This window comes from Perna viridis, chromosome 11, assembly GCF_037379345.1.
Source record: "Perna viridis isolate PV_CMFRI_1.1 ecotype Kerala chromosome 11, ASM3737934v1, whole genome shotgun sequence".
Taxonomy (NCBI): Eukaryota; Metazoa; Mollusca; class Bivalvia; order Mytilida; family Mytilidae; genus Perna; species Perna viridis.
Window position 1 is genome coordinate 15467917 of NC_142455.1, and position 27945 is coordinate 15495861.

Here is a 27945-nt window from a genome sequence, read left to right on the forward strand (position 1 = left end):
GCCAATATCTTGAAAACTATAATAGATAGAAAGAAACTTTCAATCACTGAAATGATTCTTATGACAAGTCCGACCAAAATCTTCTTGAGTAAAAATTGTTGGACAAATCCTTGTTAAATTTATTGCCCTTGTAAGACAAACTTTGACCAGGTGTGCGATTCAGGCTCCTGGGAGCCTCTTGTTCATTTCATTATAATTTCATGTTCATAGCCTGAATATAGCAGAAATTCTACTGCTTGGGCATTAAACACCAACTAATCAATCAATCAATCTGAAATTTACAGTACTTTTTTCCCCAAATTTATTTGTATTAGACAAACCTTGCTATAAGTCTCTGCTCATGAAAATATTCATATGTGTGATTATCCAATGTGTTTTAATATGTTGCTTTGTAATTCTTTATATTACATCGCATAACCATTTAATGTAAATGTGTTTGAACTAAATTATATTGTCTATTGTCTGTTTACGTAACAAATTTGTATAAATCTATACTTTACACAATCCATCTACTATATACATCAAGATTCCATCAGCTATATAGATCAAGATCAACCAACTATATAGATCAAGATCAACCAACTATTTAGATAAGATCAACCAACTAATATTCAAGTTATTGAGCAAAAACAAAGTGTCTATGGAGGACGACGACAACAATGATCATTATACAACTACATATATACTGTCTACTACCGTCATTGATAAAGATTAGAGTGTACCGTCATTGATAAAGATTAGATTGTACCGTCATTGATAAACATTAGATTGTACCGTCATTGATAAAGATTAGATTGTACCGTCATTGATAAACATTAGATTGTACCGTCATTGATAAAGATTAGATTGTACCGTCATTGATAATCATTTGATTGTACCGTCATTGATAAACATTTGATTGAGATGAAAGGAAGTTTTAAAAAATATATGACAAGAGAAGAAAATTTGTGAGAAAACAAGTTAATTTTAAAGAAAAAACAAACATTTGTATTTGGTAATTTTATTACCTCTGTCAATATACATATTAAAGCATTAATATTCTATCATTTATACATTTTCCTTCTAAACTACTGCTAATAATCACCAGCATTTTCCTGCTCTAAAATTGGTTCTGTTTCGGATATTTTATATGATGTCCCTGTTGCACCATTTTCATCGTTACTTGTGTCAAGATCATCCAGTAAAACAGAAGTTAAATTAACTGAACCTTTCCCTTTTCCACGAGATTTAGTTTTTCTCAAGTTTCTCTTTATTGGTGGACCAACTTTTCCATGAATTGCATCTTGTTCTGATCCTGAACTGGACTCAGTAGCTACACTACCTCCACTTTCACATTTGAATAAATATCGATCTTGCTCAATAGCTTGTCTTAGACTAGATCTCAATTGTTTCAATGCTGGACTATTGAGCACCCCAGATTTAGTTGGATCTTGTGACTGAACCTCTCTAAGTCCCTGATTATGGAAAGTAGGTTTGTGAGGTGGTTCTGGCTTTTTTGCACTTTTTGATTTTTGACTTTCAGTTGTGTCTTCTTGTTTTGTTTTTTTGGGACTTTTTTCCTTCAGTAGTCTCACTCTGTCAGTATTTTTTAGCTGTTCATCAGGTGAGTCTGGGTTGGATGAAGAACTTGATAAATCTGGTTTTATCTGGTATGTACCAGTTTGATCTGGTTTAGATTGGCATAGTTTGGTATCATCTAGTTGTGAAATATCTGCATGTACAACTGTCTGATGTTGTAGGAGAGAAGAGGCTAAAAATAAATCAAAGTACAGTTAAAAAAAAAAGCCATAAAAATACATTTATAAATGTTTTTATTTCTTAGACATGCATACAATAATTGTTTTGTGTTCACTTTCAGTTTACTTTTTATCTTGAAAGAGTATATAGGGGTAACTATTTCACTGTACCTATGCAGTGGTGGATCCAGACATTGGTCAGCTGGGGAGCTGACCAAATTTAAGATTTTTTATGAACTTGTTTATTTTTAACAAGACCGGAGTGAATAATTTAGGTTAGATGGTCTTAATGCTGAGTGGAGCCAAGCAAACGATTCGGGAAAGGGGGATAAAATTTATGGAAAATCAAGATTTCATGTTACAATATACTTTTTTCCGATTGAAATGGGGGGCTTGAATGTCCCTTCTGAATCTACCACTGGGTAATTCATAAGACAGTAATGGGGATTAAATGAATATTGTGAATTAAAATATTCAAATCAAGTGCCCGACATTGACTCTTTTCAAAACTCAAAATGTCTAGTAGAACCACAAGTCTTGGCTCTCGCAAGGCAAACCTCCAAAAAGTAACCAAAATTAAAAGGCTTGATGTAAAATTGGCTTTATTATCCAATTCACATTATGTTTTAAGCAATTCTCATTTTGAATACACTGTATCATTCAAGATACTGCTGATGATATTAAGTTACATTCCTTAAGAGTCGCTTTATAGTTTGGTTCATTAAGCTACACTTCTATCAATAATCCTTTACCTAAACATTGGACATCTGTTAATATGGTATATACTACTTTTATCAATTATCCTTTACCTAAACATTGGACATCTGTTAATATGGTATATACTACTTGTATCAATAATCCTTTACCTAAACATTGGACATTTATCTGTTAATATGGTATATACTACTTGTATCGAAACACACACTTTATATAGTAGTAGTAAATGTTCTAGGAGGTGACATATGACGTGAAATAAATCGACTGAAACTACACACTCTAGGTGTTAATTGGTTTCATCCATAGTTGTAAGAGATAAAACTAAGTTATATGTCAACTTAATTTTATGGCGATGATTATTATTTTTAAGAGACGCTGGGTGGGGGGTGGTCTAAAGCCCCCTAAGCTCCCATGGTAAACACTGCCTGTGTATAATGTTGTTTTGGGGCCAGCTGCATCCTGCACTGTGGTAAGAGGGTTACCTCATCATTCATTTAAGACCCATGGCTGGCCTTGAGCTGACATTTATCATCCCAGTGGGATTGTTGTCTCTGTGACATATTCACCACCATTCTTATATAATGATACCATGCAAGTAAGGACCTCTGTTCTCCAGTAGTTAATGAATATTCCCAATGCTTTACATATGATGTGTGAATCAGTACTACACAGAAGACACAATGTTTAAATATTATTTATACATTGAAACATTGTTTTAACAGTTTGTTTTGCATGTTAAAAGATGTATGAGTTTACTGAAAATTATATAAAACAAAGTTTCAGAATTTCAATACAACTGACTTTTTCTTTGACATGAAAAAAATAAGAAAAAATCTTCATACCTAACGAAGTTTTTTGCTGTGTTTTTCTGTCCCCAAATGGTGTTGTCATCTCTGAGCTGTTTCCAGATGTTGTAGCTGATGACTTTGAGCTGTCTCCTGAAGTTGTTGCCGACAATTTTGAGTTGTCCCATGTACCCTTTCCATTTAAGATATTTTTCTGGTTCTGAAGCTGCTTGACTATTTCCATCTCTAAATGAGTCCTAAATTAAAATCCATACATTGGTAAGTGCAGAATACTTTTTTCATGATTATTTACATGTACCAGATTTACATATACAATGTAAATGTAAACAAGCTCCACTTCTGATATGTTTCTCATTGCCTCTGTATCATAATTCTATTCTGCTTGACTCTTAATAATTTTACAACATAATTCTATTCTTCCCACCGCTATAATTTACTACTCTATTCTCCCCACCTCTATAATTTACTATCACTATTTTTATTCTCCTCAAGACTTTATAATTTTACATCATGATCTTATCTTTCTCACTTCTTTATAATTTTACATCATGACCTTCTCCTTGCCACCTCTTTATTATTTTACATCATGATCTTCTCCTCTCCAGCCCTTTATATTTTTACATCATGATTTTCTCTTCCTCACCTCTTTATAATTTTACATCATGATCTCCTCCCCCACTTCTTTATTTTTACATCATGATCTTCTCCTCCCAACCTCTCTATAATTTTACATCATGATCTTCTCCCAACCTATTTATAATTTTACATCATGATCGCCTCCCCCACTTCCTTATTATTTTACATCATGATATTCTCCTCCCAACCTCTTTATAAAATGATCTCCTCCAAACCTCTTTTGATTTTACATCATGATCTTCTCCTCTCCAGCCCTTTATATTTTTTACATCATGATCTTCTCCTCCCAACCTCTTTAAAATTTTACATCATGATCTTCTCCTCCCAACCTATTTATAATTTTATATCATGATCTCCTTCTCTCCACCTCTTCATAATATGGTCTCCTCCCCTACATCTTTATTTTTACATCATGATCTTCTCCTCCCAACCTATTTATAATTTTACATCATGATCTCCTTCTCCCCACCTCTTTATAATATGATCATCTTCTCCCCACCGCTTTATTTTTTATATCATGATCTTCTCCTCCAAACCTCTTTATAATTCATATCATGATCTCCCTCCTTCTACCTCTTCATAATATGGTCTCCTTCCCCACCTATTTTATTTTTACATCATGATCTTCTCCTCACAACCTCTTTATAATTTTACATCATGATCTCCTTCTTCCCACCTCTTTATAATATGATCTCCTCCCAACCTCTTTCGAATTTTTCACCAAGATCTCTTTCTCCCACCTCTTTATAACCAACCTACCTTATCTGTCTCTCTCTGCCTCTGATGGAGCTATCTCTCTTTAATAACTGGGCCAGATATGGCTCATGGAAACACACCGTCTCTTCAATGAGGTTATCTCTGTTCTCCACAAGTACCTCATCATCATACAAGTTGATCTAGAGGAAGAAGGAATAAATAAGATACATTGACATGTTATATATTACAGGAAAAAAATGCCATTTTGTTTTTGCTTGTGACTTGATCACAGTTCATATCAACTACTAACAGCGATAAGGCTAGCTAGTCACTATCTAAAAATTTTACACTTACATTAATTGTTATAAATAACAACAATTATTCATGTTTTGTGATGTTGATGCCCCCTTGAGGGCCCCTGACTGGATAAATTTGTATTCCATGTTTAGAAGAAATTGATGTTTGTTTTCTGAATTTTTTTCTTAAATACATGTTATACTCTGAAGTATCATCTGATGACCACTGACTTGTGATGCAATCTATTCAAAATTAGTATATGCACCAGTTTATGTAATGGGGATGTTGGCATTTCCTCACTTGAAGTCCAAAGAAAGATTAACATTGTCAGTTAAGTGTTTACTATCCATGTCCTATGTTTATTTTATTTAAAGGACTTAAATGTAACTAGTATACAAGACAAGATTATTATCAGCAGCACGAATCTTATGAAAATGCCACTAGCTGAGGCTGGTTGTCATATTTTATCCCCTTTAATTCAGCAACAGCAGACAATTTGTAGGAATGCAGCAAAACTTATTTGGGACCTAGAAAATTATGTAATTGATTGAATTTTTATCATTTTAGGATTGATATTTAAGTAGTAGTCTTTGCAAGAATCATGCTAATTCTGTAATAAGTGATACACCCCAAAAAAAGGCTACACATTTTTATTTTTGTTAATAGGTAACAAGTTGCTTTATAGGTCAGTATATGATGAAATGTATATTCATTCATTCCAATCTGTCTGCTTTTAGGAGATAATTCAAACTGAAAATCCGAAAGTTTCTATTATATTTTAGAGTCATTTACACTTAATTTTGAATTCTACAGTACGTTCTATATAATTTCTATCTCTTATGAACAAGGGTTATATGAAAAGGTGCATGTTACTGTCTGTTTACTTAAGCATTTCAATCAAAATATCAAAAATAAAAATATGTAGGCTTTCTTACCATGAATCACATTTTGCATGATTTTTAGATGGAGTGCTATTGAAAAGGTAACAGCTAAATGAAATGTGCTATTGCTGTGTGTACCACATTTCACTTGCCTTTGTTTACAAAATAATGTTTACAACAATGGTTACAAGTACAACTTCACAACATAACGTGGCAATTTAAGCGATTTGAGAATAACTGCTTATTTCTGACCCTTTTTGACAATACTGTAGAAGTTCGATAAATCAGGAATATAGAATGTATAAGGCAAGAAAATAAATAACAATGCAGCCCAACCCCAAAGAAAAAAGAAAACCTGACTCATACATGCATGAACATGCTTCACCCTCATATATTTGTCACCACGTGTGTATCATTAATATGTATAAAATCACATAGCAAGTTAAACTATTGTGCCAAAAAAGGAGGTGCACATCTACAATATGAAACTCTGTGCAAATTTCAAGTGAATGTGAAAGTTGTCTATTGACTACACTTCATTGTTTTGTCTTTCCTGTTGATTGGCAATATATTTTATTACTGAAATATATATACTGACCTCTGACCCACCACTAGATATCCCATCATCCCCCAGTCCATAGGTTCCATCCGAATCAGTGAAGTATGACATTGGTTTTTCTGGTAACCCATGGGAACCAGTCAGTGTATTAATTCTGAAGAATAGCTCATCTACCTGGTACTCTACTTCAGCCATTGTGAATTCCTAGAAAAAAAAATTTCAAACCTTTAACAGAGAGTCCATGAAAAAAATAAAAAATTTTGTTTTCAAAAAATTTTCGTCCATTTAATATCATAAATATATCCTTTTGTCAAAGTCAAATGTTAGTTTCTTATTAACTACAATGGTTAAAAAGAAATAAATTACATAAAAAACATTGAAATTCATTGGAAAAGGGAGATAACCCTTTAGGTTGCCTTAATGAATTTTTTAAAAATCATTTTCTGAGCCATCCACTGTCTTTACTATTGAACTTTCATAAAATAAAACATTACATTGGAACAAAAAAAAACAGTGGAGTAAAATTTACCTATTTTAAAGAAAAGCTCATAGTGAAAAGAGGACAAAAATTACATAAAAAGTATATTTCTAATTTTATAAGATTGCCTTTTTAGGTTGGATTGGTACTATTTTATGCCTCATTCTGAACAGAAATTGTCACAGAATATATAGCTGTGAATTTTCCATTAAATAATCTGTGGGTCCAAAATTGAACAACTGAGGCAAGTATGATCACTTTATTAACTTTGATGCAACTCTAAATTTGGCAGTGATTATTTAACACAACATAAGTAGATTACATAGAATGAATGTTATAGAACTTCAAATCAGAGCCCAGTTAATAAACATTAACTAATACATGGTTAGATTCAACAGACCAAATAACCAAATAATTCTATTTGCTGGTATATGCTGTTATCAAATGACACAAATTCACAATTTATAAAGAACCAGTATCTGGTTCTTCATAAATTGCACTAATTTTTTTTTTCAAATTAAGCAAAAAATTTTCTTACTGCTGGAAGAACAGTATCTGGTTCTTCATCAATTGCTGCTGACTGGATACCAGTCCACAACAAAAATGTTCTCCAGTAGAATAGAATGGTCTCCCTTGGATTCATCACCAAAGCAACAGAATGTTTATGTTTCTGAACTTTCATTCTGTAAGACAGCACAGCTACCATCTGTGGAAAAAGTTAAATGTTAAGTTTATGTTAAATCCAACCTAAATCTAGAAAAATAGATGATATGGTGCAATTATGGATAATGGACCATCAATCCTAATTGTTAAATGCAATAATTTAACGTGATATGTATCTTTAGTCAGAAGCAGAGTGTTTTAGATTTTTTTCCCAAGCAAGACACAAACATAGACAAATTAGACACATTATGTACTGAAATGTTCTGGATAATATTCATACTTTACATATTTCATAATGTATTTCTTTATTTCCTCAAAAATTGTGATTTTTCATGCACATACATTTTTAGTAATTTCAGAATATCTACAAGAAAAAAAAATACACAGGCAGGGGAAATAGACATTTCATTCTAAAAAAATTGTTAACAGTTCCTATGAAATTCTGTGGATGCCTCCAATCTTCGTATTATGGGAAATACATTCCAAGTGAAATAAATAATATTTTGTGTAGGGAGTGCACATCCTCAACCTAGAAATACATACAAATGTAGAAAAATAAAAATATTTTCTATTTTATGGAATATTTTTATCAATACAGCATTGGGAGAAGCTCAGCACAATGTCAAGGGAGAAGTTTACATATTTTTATGCATTTGCCTTTCCTGTATATTTATAAAAAAGACTGAACCTAAATTAATGTACCAGTACCCCAAAAACATATGTTCACATATATTTTGGGTGAATAGAAGAAATATATTGTGAAATATGTGCTGTATACAAGTGTTTCAAAAATGTTTCTGTTCATATTTCATCATAATGATGAAAATGTTTACAATCTTATTTGCATAGTATGTCTTACATTTTGATTTCTGAAGAACCTTAAGTATAGATTTGGTCAAGTGCAGTGGCGGATCAAAGGGGGACACGCAGGGGGTTGTCACCCCTCCTTTTCATGGAAAAGGCGGAATGCCTTGATACAGCTGGTACTATGACTTCATGAATGAAGGAAGTTAAATACAAAATATAGAACTAAAAATACAATTGTGAAGCAAAAATATGTAAAGTACTAAAATCCCTGTCTTTCCTACTTCCGTACAGAACAGCATTGGTTGCTCTAAAGACAAAACTGTTTCCAGTGATAGATTCAGAGGGATACAGGGGGTTGGCACCCCCTTTTTATTGGAAAATTGTCACTTTCATGTGTAAAATTAACAAAAAAATGGTGAATAATGACCTAGCACTCCCCCCCTCACCCCCACTTTTTTTTAGAAACCCCAGCTTGCACCCATCCTTTTAAAAGTGTCTTGTTTCAGCCCCTGGAGTGGTCCTTTTATCTTCCTCAAAACACCAAAAGTGTTACAGACAGACAGATGCATGAATAGACATTTCTGTTTACAGCCAAAAGTTATTGACTAGTAAGTTACACCCACATAATAAAATAGTCACTGTTTAACATCAAATGTGTTTTTAAAGATTTACAATTAGGCCAAAAAAATTAATTAGATTCTAATTCCCTTGACAAAAATTAAAAAAAATTAGGGCAGGAATTTTAAAATCAGGATTTTTTTTGCGTCAGTTTCTAGTAATGAGATACTATATCACACAAGTATTTAATTTCTTTGTGACTAAGACAATGTTTTTATATGAAACTGATGTGGTCATGGATTTAGAATATATCTATTTTTCTAATAGCTAAATTTAGGCTCACAAATATCTGGTAAGAAATAAAAAATAAATAATAAAGCACTCCCACCAGTTCCAAATTTTTTGTGGAGGTTGTATGAGAATCTATAATTTAAGTTTACTTGGCCTTACTATTAGCTTTATGTTGAACTCAAAAGTTGGGTCTTGGACTTTTGACCTTTAAGAAATCTTTCTTCAGGTAAAGTCATTAAATTGATTGTAAGATCAAATTATATTGGTTCAAAATTTAATTGATGGTTTTTTTTTCCTAGAATGTTTTATTTACATAGTAATTTTGCCCTCCTGTGAGATCAAAAGTGAGAGACAAATTGAATTAAAACATATACTGTGATTGGCATATGGTTCTTGTATCTTAATATCACTTACATAACTTGTGATAAATCCAGTAGCAAATACTGAGAAGAACAAAACAAAAATTCTAATAGTATGGATTATAGTTGAATCTGGCATTGGATAATCTTCATAAATGCCAGTAAGTAGTGCAGTAACAGTTAGGATACTGCCCAACACATTGCTAAAACTGTAAACAAAGGTACCAAACAAAACAGTTCCAATTCTGGAGAAAATTAGGACAGAACCAAAGAACATTGCCTACAAAAGAAAACAGAATTCAGCTATTCACATCATAAGACAGTAGTTGGAAGACTAAAAATATCAAATATTTTAAAGGCTTGCAATACCCATCTAATACAAAAAAAATTCTGAGTATTTTAAAAAAATCTTATTCCTATAATCAGTATTCCTCTGGTCCATAGACAATAAAACACATTTTTTTCTTATCCTGATTAAAATTCATATATGATTCCATTCCATAGTAAGGGGATGTCAGACTTGAAAAAAAGAAAAACGTTGAAAATCACTTAAGAAATGCTAATCCCATCAGAGGCCATAGTAACCATAGCAACGTAAACAACTTACCATAAATGCGATAAGTTCTCTCCTGAGTCTTTTGTAAACATTACCAAACATAGCAAATAGTTTACTGTAGTGTAGTAACTTCAAAGATTTGATAATTGCAAGGAAAAATATTATACCTAGTAGACAGCGGATAATCTAAAAGAAGAAAAAAGGGATATGTCTACTAAAAACTTAAGTATTGTATACTGAAAACTATTTTGATTCAGAAATATTCCTTCATAACTACCAAATAAAACTAGTATTTTACACTTATAAATTCATATCTCCTTAAGGAGGTAGACCTAGGGTAAGGGACTTAACTCTTGAAATCAGTTATATGTTTATATCATATTCAATTTCATCAAAGCCTATCAAGCTTTCATATGAAACAGAATGAAATCAGTCCAAGTTACTTTGATGCTTACATGAGATTGATGTAAAGCGCTGAATACAAACGTTCCAATGATTTGTATGAGTTGTGTCCCTTACCCTAGGTCTACCTCCTTAAACAATATACCCATAGTGCCAATATATTTTTTTTGCAGCATATTTCCATTTCCTTTCATCGTCTTGCGAGACCTACGTCATGAAATGTAGGACTTTTTTCAATTTACGAAAGATAGAAGTATAGAATATTTCCTTGCTATTAGTTAACAATAGTATTGATAAAGTCTACAATTCTTAAATACTATAAATTCACAAATTATTGCAAAAATTGCAATTGACTTATACTGGCAATAATCAAAACTTGGATCTTGGAAATGTTAACATTACTGGTATAGGAGATTTCTCTAAATCACACAAAAATGAAAACTGCTATTTAGGCTTAAATTACAAGTACCCTAACAATTTCTGAATTTTTTGTACATCAATTATGATTTGAATAATGTTATTCTGGTGCAATTGATAAAATCCACAGAATTTTCAGAAAAATGTTACTTTGAATTTAAATGTATAAGTTTTGAAACCATGACATATAAGTAAAGATAAACTACTGTAGAAATAAGCCTGATGCCATCATTTTTGACTTCAGATTCCTGGACACTCCAAAGTGTATAATTGAGCAATAGCATGACATGACCCTGCCATGGCAAAAAAAAAGTTAAAGTGCAAAATACTCATTAAACTCCTGTAAACTGTGATCAACTAAATATGTTGACTAACAATCCTAGAAAAAAAAAAACTAAGTCTGGTGAGTGGTTTCTGAGGAGTTGCGTCCACAAAGTGTTCCTATAGTGTACATACTTTGTATAAATTCAACAAAGTCCCTTAACTTTCTCAAAATTTATCAATTTATCATGATAGTGCAATATATGGTGCATAACCATCCTACAAACTTTGAACAAAATCAGTCGAGCGCTTAGCAGTGGGGGACAATGAAATTGAACTTCTCACCTCATCCCAGAATGCCAAGAAGGAGACATCTACAAATTGTGAGAAGTAGGTGCTTCGTAATCGGTCAACCATATCTGATACCAAGACAAATCGATAAATGTAGAATGTCATGTATAGAAGAGATACTGTTGATGAAAGGACCTGAAAACATAAAAAAAAACATCATATAAATGAAGTAAATCTCTATTCAATATTTACTCCTGACTTCTTTTTTTAGTCATATATAAAATAGAAATCCCGAATGTGTATATACATGCTGGTTTGAAACTACCATTATATTATAGTGCATACATTTCAAAAGCAAGTTTTTGGTTTTACAAGACATTTCTTGGATATCTTTTTATCCTTCTACTTTTGGCTTTTAAGATAAAATCTTTAAATATTTCCGAAAGAAAATTTAATTATTTAACATAAAATGTGTAATCTGTTAATTTGTAATCAAAGGAACAAGAAAATAATGTAAAACAAATTTCTTAAGAAAGCTGAAAAATTAAAATATAATATTGTTTAACCCATTTACATATGTTTTTGAGTAAATTTTGAAATTTTTTTCTCTCTCAATTTTGGTCTTTTTTTATGCAAAGAAATGGGATTTTTTTATAAGAATAAGATGGAAAATATTTTTGTTTTTGAGTTCATATGCAATTAACAGGAATGATGCAATTTACAGGTACAGTAAACATATATATTTTCGCAAATTCTTCCAAGGGAAAATATTCATGGGTATTAATTTTCATAGTTTCAAGGAATGATAAACATTTTATAGTGTTAAATTTCAATTTTACAGGTACAGGTACTTTTTTTACGGTTGTCTGTCCATTGTAAAAGTAGCCAAAATTAATACACTGCTAAAATTAGTGTGTTTACAGTATGCAATTAAATCTACTGTATATTTTTCCTGGTTTGATATAACCATATATAAACCATATACTTACCCTTAACACCACCCAGAAATTGAAGAGGTATTTATGTGTCTTGAGAGCATCACAAAGCTGTACACCTATCTTATACACAGTAAGAATAATGAACATTAACTGAAACAGAAAAAAGTCAAGATTTTTATGATACAGTAATCAATCATCCTTCATACTAGACACATACAACTCAATTGATAATGAAACACAATATACCACTTATTAATCATCACCATGATACTTTAATAGGGGACAACCATTTAATTCTGAGGGGGAGCTGGCAAATTTTGTGGGGATCAGAAATTTTGTAGGTCAGAAAATTTATTTTTTAACACTTTGGGGCAAGATTATTTATTTCAATTTCACTTAGTGTGAAGTAATTGGACTGAGGTCAAAATATTTATTTCCTTTTCTAGGAGGTGTAGGCCAGAATATTTGTTTTGAACTTTTTCAGGGCCAGAATACTTATTTCCAAAATCTACCGGGCCCCAACCTCAGAATCAAATGGTCATCCCCTTAGTAATTGATTTATTACCTATCAAATCCATCAACAAATTTGAAGAAATGTGTCCATAGAACACAGAAATCCTTGTCATCCCCTCAAATTCAAAGGAATATTCATCATGAGTTAGCAGTAGTGGATCCAGGGATTGGGAACCCCAAATCTTTGTTGGAAAATTTTGTTAGTGACTTCAGCATAAGTTGGTAAAAAATGAGCAAATTATAGCCTGGAAACCTCCTATTTTACTTCTAGGAAACCCTCTTTTAAAAATTTTTGGACCTGTTCCTGATTAGATGAGGTGCTAGACTGAATGTAACACACCATATACAGTAATCAAAGTTTCAGACATAATTTGAATGGTTTCACATGAAATTCAAACTGTTTCTATGAAGGGTTGTGAACAATTAAGTAACCCTAAAAGACGAACAAAAATTTATAGCAAACAGAAAATTGATGTGTGACACAGCTGGAAAGGTTACACATGGTACAACAAGCTGAAGCTACATACTTATAAGTTGTTGTCAAATTTTTCTGAAAATGAATCATATTCTATGGTATTTCTAACAGGAAGAATGTGTTAAAATATCATGCTGCTGTGATGTGTATTTGCTGAGAAGAGTGCCACAAAAATTTCAACTTTTAAACAATGTAAATAAAAATAAAAACAACAATTTACCTCACAAGCCAAAACAAAGTTATCCCACTTGGTAATATATCTATATAGATATGTTGACCTGATTCTATAGTCTGGATATGCCCCACCAGATGATGGAACCTCAAGCAGGAGAACGACAGAAGTAAATAGGTTGGTTGGAGCATTGAACAGGGTAAACTCCAAAAATATTGCCCTGGTTTGGTTGTCTATCCAATCATATTGCTGGAGGTGCTGCAACTGTGCCTGAGCTTCAAGTCTGTATAAGAAATTGTGTATCTTGAGTGAGTGTTAAAAGCAGTTAATATTAGTATCTTAAAATATAGAAAATAAGTCAACAAATATTTTATATAACTTAACCTAACCGGTGCACCTGGTCCATTCTCCCAGTTTTTAGTGGAGTCTGAGTTGCTCATTTACTTTTGTTACTTTGTATGTATGATTTTAGTTACTTTACATTTCGTTGTGTATGTCGGTTTTCCATGTCTGGTCGTTGTCCCTGGATTACATTTTTTTGATTACCGCTATAACCTTGGTTCCCTTGATTACTCTTTTACCCCAACTAAGGGAGTTGAAGACGTGCCAGCATGGCTAAGAGTTTAAGGTTAGTTAGATTACAGAGGCAAAGAAAAATTACTTATCCCCTTAGATGTACCCCTAGGGGGAGTCTAAAAAGTAATTTGATTTGAAATTTAATTAACTTATTTTCTTAAATCCAAAATTATTCAAAATGCAAACAATATCTTGTTGATAAAGGATTACAATTACCTGTATAAAAATATATGTATACTGTAATGCATGTTGTTCATACCCCTACTTGCAAATTGGTATTATTTTTTTCTAGTTCTGGTTATCAAAAGATTTCCTTAAATGTTTATCAAATTGACAACTGTGGAACAATTTGTATTTTAAAATTGACCACACTTTCCCTTTACAACCATAACCGTGACAACTGTGGAACAATTTGTATTTTATAACTGACCACACTTTCCCTTTACAACCATAAACTTTATAAATGATCACATACACAATTATATATGGTGTCACTTTTCTGTAATTTTATGTACAGCAATTCATATGCCCTCTGAATTCAAAACTGCTTAAAAATTGGGAATACTACACATTTCAGGAGATATATTCTATTGCTAATATGAAAAAAAAACAAGATTTTTTCACTTATCAAAAATTTAAATACATTCATATCTTAAAAGAATTAAATTTTTCGGCTAAATTCAAAAGAATTGGTATGAACCAAACATTTGAATAACACTAAAAATAAAAAAATACCTACCTTGATTTATTCAATACTACAAAAAAACCTGAGTCATCATAAATCCCATGTCTTCCAAATATATTAAAATTTGATGTTGGTTCCTTGAATTCTGTAAGATTATCTCCCTTTGCTGTCATCTGATTTGATGATGAGTAGTCATGGTAACAGACATCTGGTACTAGAGGGAAGTCATGAGGGTTATAGCAATTCTCTTTTGTGACTTTCAATTGTCTGAGTTGTATTTGTCCAATGATATAGCTGTTGTCTAGGAGCTGGTATGTCTTGAAAAAAAAGAGACCTAGCTTACATCTCAGTGATCTTCCAAGTGCAAAATAGCACCATATTGCCCTGATGCTATATTTTTTGCCAGGATACTATCCGAAAAAGACCTTCCCATAGGGTCTAATACAAATGTGATGCTATAATTTTTAGATGCAAGATGCTATATTGAAATTCAGGGGGTTACCGAGATGCTATCTGTAAATCTTAGAAATAACACTACATCTGGTCTTATCAATGAGTTGCTGACATGATGGGATGATTGGAGGGTTATTAAAGGGCAACAGTCCTTCAACTCAATTGGAAGTCCATTCTAAAGAGAGAAACTATTTTTAAAAGCAAAGTCAAAAGAAAAGGGTAAATAAGATGTGAAACTAAATGAATAACCATTTTATTTTCAATCTGAGTGAAAAGTCCTTTTTTCACTATCTTCCTTCCAACCCATTCAAGTTTTAGCAATATGAACATTGTGATAACTAAAGTAATAGAATATTTTCAAATACTTTTTAATCTTAAAATGCAAATTAACACTATAGGACTGTAACACAGGAAAACACTATCAGTCAATCTGGTAGATGCCACTGCTAATGACTCTAAAGTTCCTGAGGGTATTCACCAAGATTTTATTCATAATATCCATCAAAATTAGCAGTATTACAAACTTCAATAAACCTAAAACACTGAGGCTTCATTCCTTGTATTGCAGGCAGTTTTAATTGGATTAAATTTATTTCAATAATCATTTGTTGTCAATTTATAAAACAACACATTAATAGATACTGATAGTTCATTAATGAAAGAGACAACGAAACATGACAAAATTTTAAAGGTTGACATTGTAAAGGGAGGTTACTCACTGACTGGTTACTGTTTGGTGGGAACAGTATGTCTAGCATAGTTTTCTGGCTCCAGTCATACCACTGTTGACCAAACTTTATATGGTTGTATTTAACTGGTCCTGACCTTGAAAGGTTAAACAAGATGTTTGAACAATGCTATAATACCATTCTGTAAATCATTCTTATTCCCACTAATTTAGTTTGGAATTTGCATTCACGGTTTGCTTTCCTTATGACCTATGCTAAAGAATAATTAGGATTAATACTAAATAACATGAGGACATAACTTTTGTAGGTATAAACTGGTCTGAAGCTGACATGTCAGTTAACTGCTAGTAGTCCTTGTTTGCACATTTGTGTAATGTATAATCAGTTTCTTTATTTCTGCTTTAACAGACTTTTTTTATTATATATACAAATAAAGGAGCATTTATCAATGTTTCAGTGCTAAATTTAATGTATTATTAAAACTATGAATGAAAACATTTCATTAAGAATGTCCTAGATATTGACTTTAGCAGAACCTTAAAATTTAACATGTTGGACCAGTTCTGTAACTTATTTTACTTATTCCTTTGCATACCTGATAAGACAATTCTTTAAGGCTTCATTGATGTAATATGGTGACTGTGTATCCTTGCCGTATACCATAATACACAGGATTACTAACATTAAGACTATAACTCCTGATTCTCTGAAAAATACATATTTTTTATTTATATGTTCAGTTATTGAAGCTTCAGTATTTTTTGCTGTTATTATCATGGTTTTACCAATATATAGGAAGACATTTCTTGGAAGACGACCGATGATAAATTGAGGTCCAGTTTAACTAGCAGTGATATTGTTGGCTTTATAACTACCCCATCCTCATTTTATCGGGAAAATAGGCATCAATTTTTTTAATTGGAAAATTTATGATAACAGTACAAAACCTTGAGTTCGTAGTAAAAATCATTTATCTCATACAGAATAACAATAAAAGCACAAGTCATAAATAGTTAATAAATTTAATTTTAGGCAGAAACATGATACTAACAATCGGGAAATAATTTGGGATTTTAGCCATTTTTTACACAAGTTGAGAAACTTTCATAAGTGTAAACAGCCTTATTTTTTGGAGCAAATTTAAGGCAACAGCCTTTCAAAATTTGCTTAACATATGGGTTTCACAATCAGTGAAATTAAAACAGAAGTTATGACCATAAACACATTGAACACCACACCTATTGAAATTAACAGTAAAAATCTTCCAAAAACAAACACCTTAACCTACCTTGGTAGCACAATGTGTAATGACAAAGGCGCCGAGCAAAGACATCAAAAATAGGATTAGAAAAGCTTGGAACATCTTTATCTCACTCAATAATATATGGAAGTCCAGCCAGTATAACAAAACAACAAAACTTAAAGTATACCAGTGTTGCATACTTTCAACACTCTTGTACGGCTCTCTGAGTGCTAGAAAATGACCGATTGTCAAAATTTCATATCAAGTGTTCAAGACATATCTTGTGAATATTCTGGCCCATTACCATCAGTAATGAAGAACTATTGAGAAAATGCAACCTACTTGATATGGAAACAATACTGCTGAGAAGAAGATGGGAGTGGATACACCATGTCATCAGAAATGACAACACTTCTCATACCAAAAGCAGCCTTACACTGGACACCGATGGCAAAAGAAAGAGAGGGAGACCTAAAACATGGAGGAAAACCACAAAAGCTGAGATGAAGGACAAAGAACAAACCTTGGGAACTGTTGAAAGGATAGCCACAGACTGTCACCAATGGAGATCCTTAGTTGCTGCCCTACATGCACATGTGTTTTAAATGTTTATTATGTGAACAATCATGTTTATAATGATTAAAAAGTATCAGTCTGGATAAAAATCAGACAGGAGGCATGTCAAAAACCATCAAATTTACTTTTATTTCTAAATTCAGAAACAGTTCCATACCACATAACCAGTCTTAGTTTGTCATTTTGTTGTAAATTTTTGAGATAAAATTTATATAGTTCGTGTATGAAATTGACACTTTTCAAGAGTTAATGTTGTCGATTTGGTTGATTTTAGTGGCAGATTTTTAGATTTGAGAATGGTTTTCTCAAAATACAGATCTGAATACAGAAAGGACTATTTTAATGTAAAAATAAAGCTCATGTAGAATGGAAAAGCATCATTTTCTACACCATTAGTCACCTCTACCATAGGGAGTGTCTGAATTTTATATGGACTGGTACTTAATACCTTATAAGTGACATAGCCTTCTTCTCCTTCATGATCTTCTTTCTAGCCTCAATCAGCTGTTTCTCCTGAGGAGGACGTGCAAACCTGAGGTATCTTGACCTTTGCCTTGCTGCTACTCCCTTGTAACAAAAATGAATTTTTCAAGGTACAAATTGTTTCATTAACTTGTGATTACGACAATTTTTCAGGTTTATGAAGGGTTTCGTGTACACAATTTAATTAAATTATTTTTAGAGCTTGTTAAAGAAAAGTCACAATTTGTCAAGTATTTAGTATCATACAGTTTTGTGGACATGTTTCAAGATTTTAACTTGAAATAAAAAAAAACACAAACAAAAAACTAACATACAGTACCTGAACCGATCCGTGCAACATAAATGGATCAGTTTCTGCTCAGTCATTGATCCGTCAAACCGATTCATTAAACCGGTGATCGCATCACGTGACCACAGAGCGGTGATTGTATTTTACAGTTTTTATTGTTTTCTTTGTCAATTTTACACATATTTGCATTATGTGGTATATTTAAACAACAATTCATATTTTTATTTTACATTTCTTTTATTTCAAACAGATCTAACATCATTTTACATAACAAAACTGCAATCAGATTGGTCATCAGTCATCTGTCATCGATCCGTCAGCGATCAATCAGTCGACGGTCATCAATCCGTCAAATTGTTGCACGGATCGGTTCAGGGACTGTATATGTTGCATATGACCACACCTCTATCCCTACAGATCGTTGTGGGAGATATACCTCACAAAAAACAGTAATGGTTCCATCAGAGGGTGAAAGATTTGAATCAAATTAAAAGAGCGACTTGTAGTAAATCTACAGCAACTGTGAAAGTACTACTGTTCGTGGGGTACCAATTTTCGTGGTTTTTGTGGGTAGGCCAAAACACAAAATTTGGTTCCAAACGAAAATGAGATTTTCATTGATATGTATACTGAAAACCTCAAACACAACAAATTCAAGAATCCATGAACTTGTGTTTCCTCCCTAATCCACAAATGTTATCCATGAATTAAAGAACGTTCACGGTAGTTTTTTTTTCCTGCTACTTCTACAGTATGCAGTTTATTTAGTGTTAAATGTACACATCACTTCTTTGGAATCTAATTTTAGTCTCCTACCCCTATAAACTTCTGAGAGACTTCTTAGAAGTCTACAACTTTTACTATTTTAAATGATTCATATAAATATACAAACAACAATCCCCTCTTGTCCTTCTACTTTTTTTCCACCTACCCTTTCAAACTCCTCTTGCTCAGTGTACTGGACTTGTTCCTTCTTTCTTCTGAGGATCTCCATTTTAGCCTTCTCCCCAAATTCTCCCTCCTCGTAATGATCTAGTATAGAGGGGTTGTTTCTATATCTGATGGCTGTGTACACTACAGCTATAATTATCTAAAAAAATACTTTTCTTTACACAAAGGCATTATTAAAAAAAATTCTGTAAAAGTGGAAATTTTTCCCTACGGGGTTTTTGCTCCACATTCCTACTGACAAAATATCCGTAAAAATAATCCCCATGCAAATAGTTTGGTTTTCAGTGTTGAAATTATCAAAGGTGACTGAAGACTTGGAGTGATGGATTTTTCCTCGAAAATTTCCACCAGGGGATGTGTTTGACCTTCTAAAATGCCAAAATTTAAGCCAATATGAAATCGTCATGACATACCAATATTATGAAGAATATTAATATTGGTTACTTTATTGCAATACTTTTTATTGTCTCACCTAAAACATTTTTCATTATTCTGATATTGTGAAAAAAGTATCAATGATGAATAGGTCAAGAGTTTATGCATCTATCCGTTCCTGTTGTCTTTCTCAAGTCTCCAAGTTGGAGATCTGCTTTATATAATTTGAAAGTACAATTATTCGTGGGGTACCAATTTTCGTGGTTTTTGTGGGTAGGCAAACAGCCAAACAAAAGCAATCAGCCTCTGATTTTTGCCTAAAGAACTAAGGATTTATATTTGTAAGCTCCATACTTACTATAAATGGCTGAGTTATGAAGACACACACAATAAAACTGAAGTATAAAGACTGTAGCCACATAACACTCTTTGACACACCAAACCTATAAAAAAATATATAAATAAATAAATTTGACAATCAACCTAAAGCCAATCATTATTCCCACTTCAGGGAGGGGGAGACTACAACATGATCAATGAAAAATTTTGAATCCCCCACAGAAAAAGGCAAGATTTGTGAGGGGTTTTGGGTTAAAATTACTATATTTTCTGAAAAAAAAAACCCAACTAAATAATTGCATTTTTATATAAACTTTTGCTTTTTCAAAGGTTAACAGGTATGAAGTCAAAGATATCTATACAAATTGGAATACCTGTTAATATGGCAAGTCACACAAAACAGCTTGATTTGATGATAATATGATGGGATTTTAACCAATTTTCTGATGATGACAGAAAATCTGTAGTGTATGTATCTCACAGCAATAAAGAGGTACAAAAGTTAACAAAAAGTATAGAAACAGTGCACAGCCACAAACAAATTCCCTCAATGCAGCCATAATAAAATATTCCTATTCTCATTCAACATTTTTCAAAATTAGGGGTGGGCAAATTAGATTTTTTTTTTTTTTTATCAATTTAAGAGAAAAATGCTATCAATTTGAAAGAAATTGACCTAAATTGAAAAAAAATCAAAATAAAACTGTTCAGAGATAGTGGAAAGATTGGGTCCTGGAGGGAATGAGAATCTAGGATATTTTTTATTTTGCCAACATGAAGAGAGGGATATGTCAAAAGTACAATCCTACCTGAACCCATACATGACTGTTACTACAGCACAGGTACAACATATGGAAGCACACAAGAACCAGGCTATATACTGGCACCAAAATGGTAGATAGACTCTACTGTGTAACACCTTGGGGGAACTACACGCTGAAAATATAAACTTGAGGTTGTACATGTTGTCATGCTCTGCATACCCCCACTTGTATAAGGGTTGATATCGTAGAGTAACACATACCCAATTTAAAAATGGAAAACTAAAACAAAGGAATCTGTAAAACATATCTACTGATCAGTGGTTGATTTGAAACTGATCGGTGACCGATGACGGATTAGTTCAAGTACAGTACCAATGTCCATGCTCTGTAACTTTGGTGGAGTCCTAGCTGCTTATTCATCTTTAGCTTTATACACATTGTATATATATATATGTACTAAAATTCTGCAGTCCTTAAAATATAGTTTTAGAAAATGGATAATGAAAATAGGTGATTGGTTGTTTTGCTTGGGGTAAAGGTCTGTGGTATACCAGTATACTTACTAGACCTTTTATGACTTGATGTACTACTGGAAATCGATGGGGCTTTGATTTTCAATGAACTGTTGAGAGAACTGACATTAATCTGACGACGAGGGTCAGTACTGTTGGAATCTTCAAAACCACTTGATGCTTGATCAATCTCAGATCCTAAAACTAAAGCATGATTAATACTTTAAACATCATAGAACTACATTCCTATTTTTAAATACCTCTCTGTTTAAGAATCAGGCAAAATATGTATAAGGTGTGGCAAATGAGAAAAAATCCACAGGGATTTTATGGCCTTATCCATGAGTTTTGATACCTCATAACTTTCAGAAACAACATCAAAGTGTTAGTAAAGTTTGCCTTTTTAAGATATTGATAGGTCAAATTTGTTGAGATGCACTATAGAAAAATGGCAGGAAATTTTTTCGCATATTTTCACTATATAAGCAGTCAAAAATATCCATGTCATAGATGCTGCAGGATGAATTTAAATAGCTTTCTGTTGTATTCTTGATGTATTGAATGTATTTGAGGTATAAAAGACCAAACTGAGAAAAATGATGTGTCACCCATTGCCTGATTCATTGTAACACAGGATGGTACTTAAATGACATCTGAAGTAAAATAAAACACTATATTTTAATGTAGCAAAAATATATAATTTATTTCTGTATAACCTTGTTGTGGGAAATTTACAGCAATCTCAATTTCCAAGAGATGATTTAAGACAATGGTTCATAAAATTGTAATTCCTCTTTTTTCAGACGTTATGTTCCCTTATTTTGTGTAAAGTTGTATTTAAACAGAACAGCGATTATTACTCAGATCATTCTCATAAATTTTTGTTGAAGATTTTTTCACAACATTTCAGGAAAAGTTTGGGAAAATACAAAATATATGTCATACAAATCATGTAAATTCTTACAATAAATTAGCTATAAGAACATATCCTTCATACTAAAATCATACACTAAACCCACAAAACCTACTTCTCCTTTGGACCATCTGATTAGGCAGGGGAGGGATTTCAGGACTACTTGGTGTCTCCTGGTACCCTTGATGCCTTTTAACCCACTGCTTCTGAGCCCAGTCTTGAATGCTTGGCCAATTCAAAATGGACTGATCCAAAATTGAGTAAGTCATAATGGGTTGGACTGATTCTACTTCCTCCTCTTCTTGCACATGCTCATTTGGCTTTCCACTTGGAAACTGCTCATTTTCTTTTTCTTCATCAAGTATAGGTTCTGTGTAACTTGTAGATTGTTGGGTCTACAACAGCAAGAAAAATTACAAAACTTGTCTCCATGATCTAGTCTGATTTTACAACCCATTCATACAAATAAAATTAATGAACTCCTAAAGGATTAACATACTATAAGTGTTATACTGGAATCTTAGATTTAAACAGATCAAGGCATCTACTCTATCTATAATTATTTTTGTTTTTTTTATTTTGGAAAATGAGTTAGAAAATAAACTTAATCACTCTAACCCACTAAAGTGGTAAGCTATGTATGCATTGGTAAAAGGGGTGGGTATTTGTTTTTAAATGTTCACTTAGTAACTTATATCCATTGCCAGAAAGGGTTTAAAAATATATTCTGTAACTTATTTTCCAAAATCCTAAGTAATATGTTCCACAGGATGCAGCTTGATAGGACCTAAGAGGTTAAATCCTGAACAGTTGGGGCAATTTTAAGTATGGACACACCATTCAATCTTGAAACAGCTTTGAATAATTCTATTTCATATTCCTGACTATGGCTTCATGTTTTAAGATTTAAAGCAAAGGGGGCATCTTACTACAAATTTGTCATTCAACAGACTGGGTTACTGTCAAATTGGAGCAATGGACAGCAGAAGACTTCAAATTCAAAATTTTCAATTTATTAGAGCTGCGGTAAGTACTTGGATACTTTTAAATAACTTATTTCAAACCATTCAGGTACTTAACAAAGTGTAAATAATTTAAGTTTACAAGAAAAATGTTTACAGTTTTCCCTTTTCCCCTATGAGACTGTCAACCAGGTTGTCAGGTGTAGGTAGATTATCTCCCTTTGACAAAAATTGCTAATATGGCTTGCATTAGATATGAAAAAAGACTATTTTGATTACAGTTAGATATTTGACACATGATAAAAATTTGACTGGAAATGACGTGGTCACTTTATGACTGCTTGTTTCTTTATGGTTCAGGTCAAAACCTCCAAAATCAATCACAACCTTCCTTTTGGGATATAGTACCTTGTGGTTCAACTTCAAAGCAATCCATTCACTTTTACTCAAGTTATAATCAATAAATTAGACAAAATACTAGTTTCTAGCACCTTATTTTTATTTGGTTAGTCATCCAACTCCCAAAATTCAATCCCGAACTTTTTTTGTGGTTGTATAATAATTCTAGATTCAGTTAATACCTTATTACAAGCAGATACACATTTCATACCTTGCTTCTCCTGAACAACAAAACAATAAGAAAGCTGATAGGAATGACTATGGCACAACAGGTAGCTCCAACTGCTATATTCCTTAAAGAGACATCCAAAAGACCAAACTCTCCTCGATACTGAAATAAATAAAATTATCTTCCTGACATGATATAACAGTAATTTGATTGGTACTATACAAGTCTTATAACCCTAATGTCATTCTGAAGTGCTAATGATTTACACCACCATGAAAAATCATCCAAATTTTTCTCAATACTGTATAGTAGTAGGCTGTTTTGTCAGCTGTAAAATCTTGAGATTTTGAGATAAAAAGTATATGAAAAATTTGGTATAATTTTTGGGGGTGGAATAACCATTTAAATCCAACAAAACCTTCCTTTTGTGGTATGAAACCTTATATTACCATTTCATTGAGAACAATCCACTTTTACTCAAGTCTTGCACAGAAACCAGGAAAATATTTTTGGCAACTTCTTGGCCAAGTTGTTGGTCACAAGACCTAATATTAATCCAAGCTTATTTTTTTGTGGTATGGAACCTGGTGGAACTAGTCCAAAGAAATTCATTCTTTTGGACTCTATTATCTGAACACCAAATGACTACAGTTGATGATGATCATAAGAATGACAGCATGATACTGTAATACAACCGAATTTTTTTTCATGTCTGTTTTTGTATGTACCTCAGGAGTAGTTTGTTTATACCACATGGCATTGAGACACATGTACATCATCAGTACAGTTAGACAACATGTCAGCCTCTGTTTCCTGTTGTACATACCTCAGGAGTAGTTTATTTATACCACATGGCATTGAGACACATGTACATCATCAGTACAGTTAGACAACATGTCAGCCTCTGTTTCCTGTTGTACATACCTCAGGAGTTGTTTGTTTATACCACATGGCATTGAGACACATGTACATCATCAGTACAGTTAGGCAACATGTCAGCCTTTGTTTCCTGTTGTACATACCTCAGGAGTAGTTTGTTTATACCACATGGCATTGAGACACATGTACATCATCAGTACAGTTAGACAACATGTCAGCCTCTGTTTCCTGTTGTACATACCTCAGGAGTTGTTTGTTTATACCACATGGCATTGAGACACATGTACATCATCAGTACAGTTAGGCAACATGTCAGCCTTTGTTTCCTGTTGTACATACCTCAGGAGTAGTTTGTTTATACCACATGGCATTGAGACACATGTACATCATCAGTAGAGTTAGGCAACATGTCAGCCTCTGTTTCCTATTGAACTGACTGTTGGAGGGACATGTCAATAATGACAGCCAAAGATGATAGTCGGAGAAATACTGGCTTCCTTTAGCCCAAAATACCTACAAAAATTCGATATAGAAATAAATATATTTGAATGGAATTGCAATATCTTAAACCTTGAATTACATAAAAAGGGGTGATCTTTAAATACAAGTGAACATAACAGAGTAAATACTACTTTCTCAGAAAAAAAACAGGAAAGCCTTACAATACAGTTTCCACTAATGTGAAAACGTTTAAAGAGGTATGAAGGTGTAACTTTCTTTATAATTTGGTCTTTAAAATACATTTTAATTATTTTTTATTTAAGTTGAAATTATAAGATGTTGCATATAGAAATATCAAATGTCATGTGACCAGTTGGTGAGGAAATACAAATCTAACATCTACATGAGTGCACGAAAGAAAGGAAAGCTCGAACACCTCAGGTTGTCTGAGATTTCCCAATCTTGCATGAACAAAGCAGGTGATTAATTTGTTTTGTCATAACAATTCTATGTTTGAATTGGAATAATCCACATTTAACAGTTAACATTAAAACTGGAATGATCCACAGTTAACAGTTAACATTCAAATTGGAATGATCCACAGTTAACAGTTAACATTCAAATGGGAATGATCCACATTTAACAGCTGGTCACGACATATTACTGTAGTGATACATCCAACTAGGGGTAAAATATAGGACAATTCAAAACAATCACTGGATATATACACACTGCAAAAAATGATAAATCACTGATTATTCTGGATGAAATTATTATTCCTAAAGAATGTTCAAACATATTTTTTGGAAAAAGTTTGCTCTTTCACTAACTCTTTATTCAATTGTACCAATTTTTACGGGAAAGCCCACATGTTCTGTCTCAACCCATGGCTGATATAAATCTCATACAGCTACAATTAGGAATTTTCTTTGTCTCCAAATAGTAAAAGAATATCTTAGAACAACAAACCTTCCTGAAGTCAAGGTTACCCTCAAGAGCCATAAACTCCCTCTCAACTTTCCCATCCTCTTCCTCGACAGCCAACCATTTCTCGGATATAAAGTAATAAGTATTGTTAGTATTTAAATCTTTGACAATTACACGACTGAGGTACCAGCTGGGAGACATTCCATAATTGTTGTGCCATAACTGTACTTTCCATATCTTTCCAATACTGTCTGGTAACCTGAAACGTATGTTTTCTGTACTTTGAAATCGGTAATTTGTTACTAAGCTCATCTATTTATAACTTACAACCAATCACTGATAGATATAATATAACAATCTAATCTACTTATACAGTGCAATGTTTCCCATTTGTGCTGATTTGCATTACACTTACACTAATTTATCTTCCACTTGTGCTAATTTTTCTTTTTTCTACCTGCACTGATTATTATTATTCATTACAGATAAATTACAACTGAATAAATTTAAATTTCGGGATACTTTATTTCTCTATTCTATTTTACAATATTGATATATACCTCTTCATTTTTTATTCGTAACATGTATTTAACTGTCGCACCTTGCTAAACATATGGAGTTTGAAGTAAGATTTCAAACAGAATAAGTCAATTTGAACAGTTAAGAATCCACTAAATCTCTGACCATAGCACTAAAATCTCTTGAATGAAAGTATTAAGGTTTATCATCAGCTTTCGTCTACTATGGCTCAAATTTCACCACTAATTTCCCTCTGACTACAGCCTGACAGGTTTGTCTGTGGTCAGTGGGAAATTATTGGTGGAATTGGGGCCATAAAAAGTTGAATCTTACGTTAAAATAAACTTGTCTCTAGAATTCCGTTCAAACAGAGGTCTATCTTCATCACTGATTAACTCCCTTGTTTCTGACATTCCTTCCTCTCCATGTAAAATTACACTGACCTGTAGAAAATTAAACAGAAGAGAATAAATAAAATTCTTAAGTAGTACTCCAGCTAAGGATCATGCAAGATGTGATTCATGGGTAAAAGCCTACATATTTTTATTTTTGATATTTTGTTTAAAATGTCATAGTAAACAGAAATTAACATGTGGTTTTTCATATACCCTGTGCTCTTAGGAGATAAAAATTATATAGAATGCACTGTAGATTTCAAAATTAAGGGAGATAACTCTGTAAATTGCACTCAAATAAAATAGAATCTACTGGATTTTCAATGTGAATTATCTCCTAAGAGCAGGCAGATTTGAATGAATAAATACACATTTCATAATATAGACCCATAAAACAACTTAATTACAAAAATAAAAATATGTAGCCTTTTTTGAGGTGTATCACATTTTTCAGATTTTGCATGATTCTTACAAAGGCAGCTACTTAAATTGTTATAAATGAATGTATGGGGGAAATTCTAAAAAGGGGGAGAGGACAGCTTGTTCCAAGGATTAATTTTAAGTAATTTTTAAATAATCCAACTTTTATTATTGTATTTTACCACAGCTGTCCCAGGTTAGGAGGATGGTTGAGTGCTCGTAAACATGTTAAGGCCAGCCACATACTTTATATGCTTGTTCCAAGCCAGGAAGATGTAGTCCACTTGTTTTGGTGTTTAATGTTCATTGATATTCGTTTTATGTTTTTTTTTTTTATAGATTAGGTATATTCTCATCTTTTATGAGTGCATTTGTAGTTTCACATCATTTATTTTGGGGCATTTTACAGCTTGCTTTATGGTATGGGTTTTGTTCATTATTGAAGACCATGTGGTGACCTACAGAAGTTAAATATTT

The 27945-nt window shown here is 32.5% G+C and overlaps 1 protein-coding gene across 5 annotated transcripts in view; it reads right to left on the bottom strand.

Annotated features, from left to right (window-relative positions):
* Window positions 1-984: 984 nt before the first annotated feature.
* The window catches only part of LOC148603103 (polycystin-1-related protein-like), a 259127-nt gene continuing 232166 nt past the window's right edge, over window positions 985-27945 (bottom strand). For all 5 annotated transcript variants that reach the window (XM_088553961.1, XM_088553962.1, XM_088553964.1 and 2 more), the window contains 23 exons: window positions 26987-27096; window positions 26177-26393; window positions 25106-25279; window positions 23930-24049; window positions 22473-22752; window positions 21496-21648; window positions 20978-21104; window positions 20188-20272; window positions 19435-19593; window positions 18180-18298; window positions 16508-16618; window positions 15943-16048; window positions 14825-15087; window positions 13558-13792; window positions 12401-12499; window positions 11466-11606; window positions 10092-10226; window positions 9540-9764; window positions 7345-7512; window positions 6368-6532; window positions 4655-4791; window positions 3296-3495; window positions 985-1750 (listed from right to left, as the gene is read on the bottom strand). In XM_088553961.1, coding sequence (XP_088410087.1) covers window positions 1074-1750; window positions 3296-3495; window positions 4655-4791; window positions 6368-6532; window positions 7345-7512; window positions 9540-9764; window positions 10092-10226; window positions 11466-11606; window positions 12401-12499; window positions 13558-13792; window positions 14825-15087; window positions 15943-16048; window positions 16508-16618; window positions 18180-18298; window positions 19435-19593; window positions 20188-20272; window positions 20978-21104; window positions 21496-21648; window positions 22473-22752; window positions 23930-24049; window positions 25106-25279; window positions 26177-26393; window positions 26987-27096 — 4206 coding nt within the window. In that variant the 3' untranslated portion in view covers window positions 985-1073. The remainder of the gene's footprint in view (window positions 1751-3295; window positions 3496-4654; window positions 4792-6367; window positions 6533-7344; window positions 7513-9539; window positions 9765-10091; window positions 10227-11465; window positions 11607-12400; window positions 12500-13557; window positions 13793-14824; window positions 15088-15942; window positions 16049-16507; window positions 16619-18179; window positions 18299-19434; window positions 19594-20187; window positions 20273-20977; window positions 21105-21495; window positions 21649-22472; window positions 22753-23929; window positions 24050-25105; window positions 25280-26176; window positions 26394-26986; window positions 27097-27945) is intronic.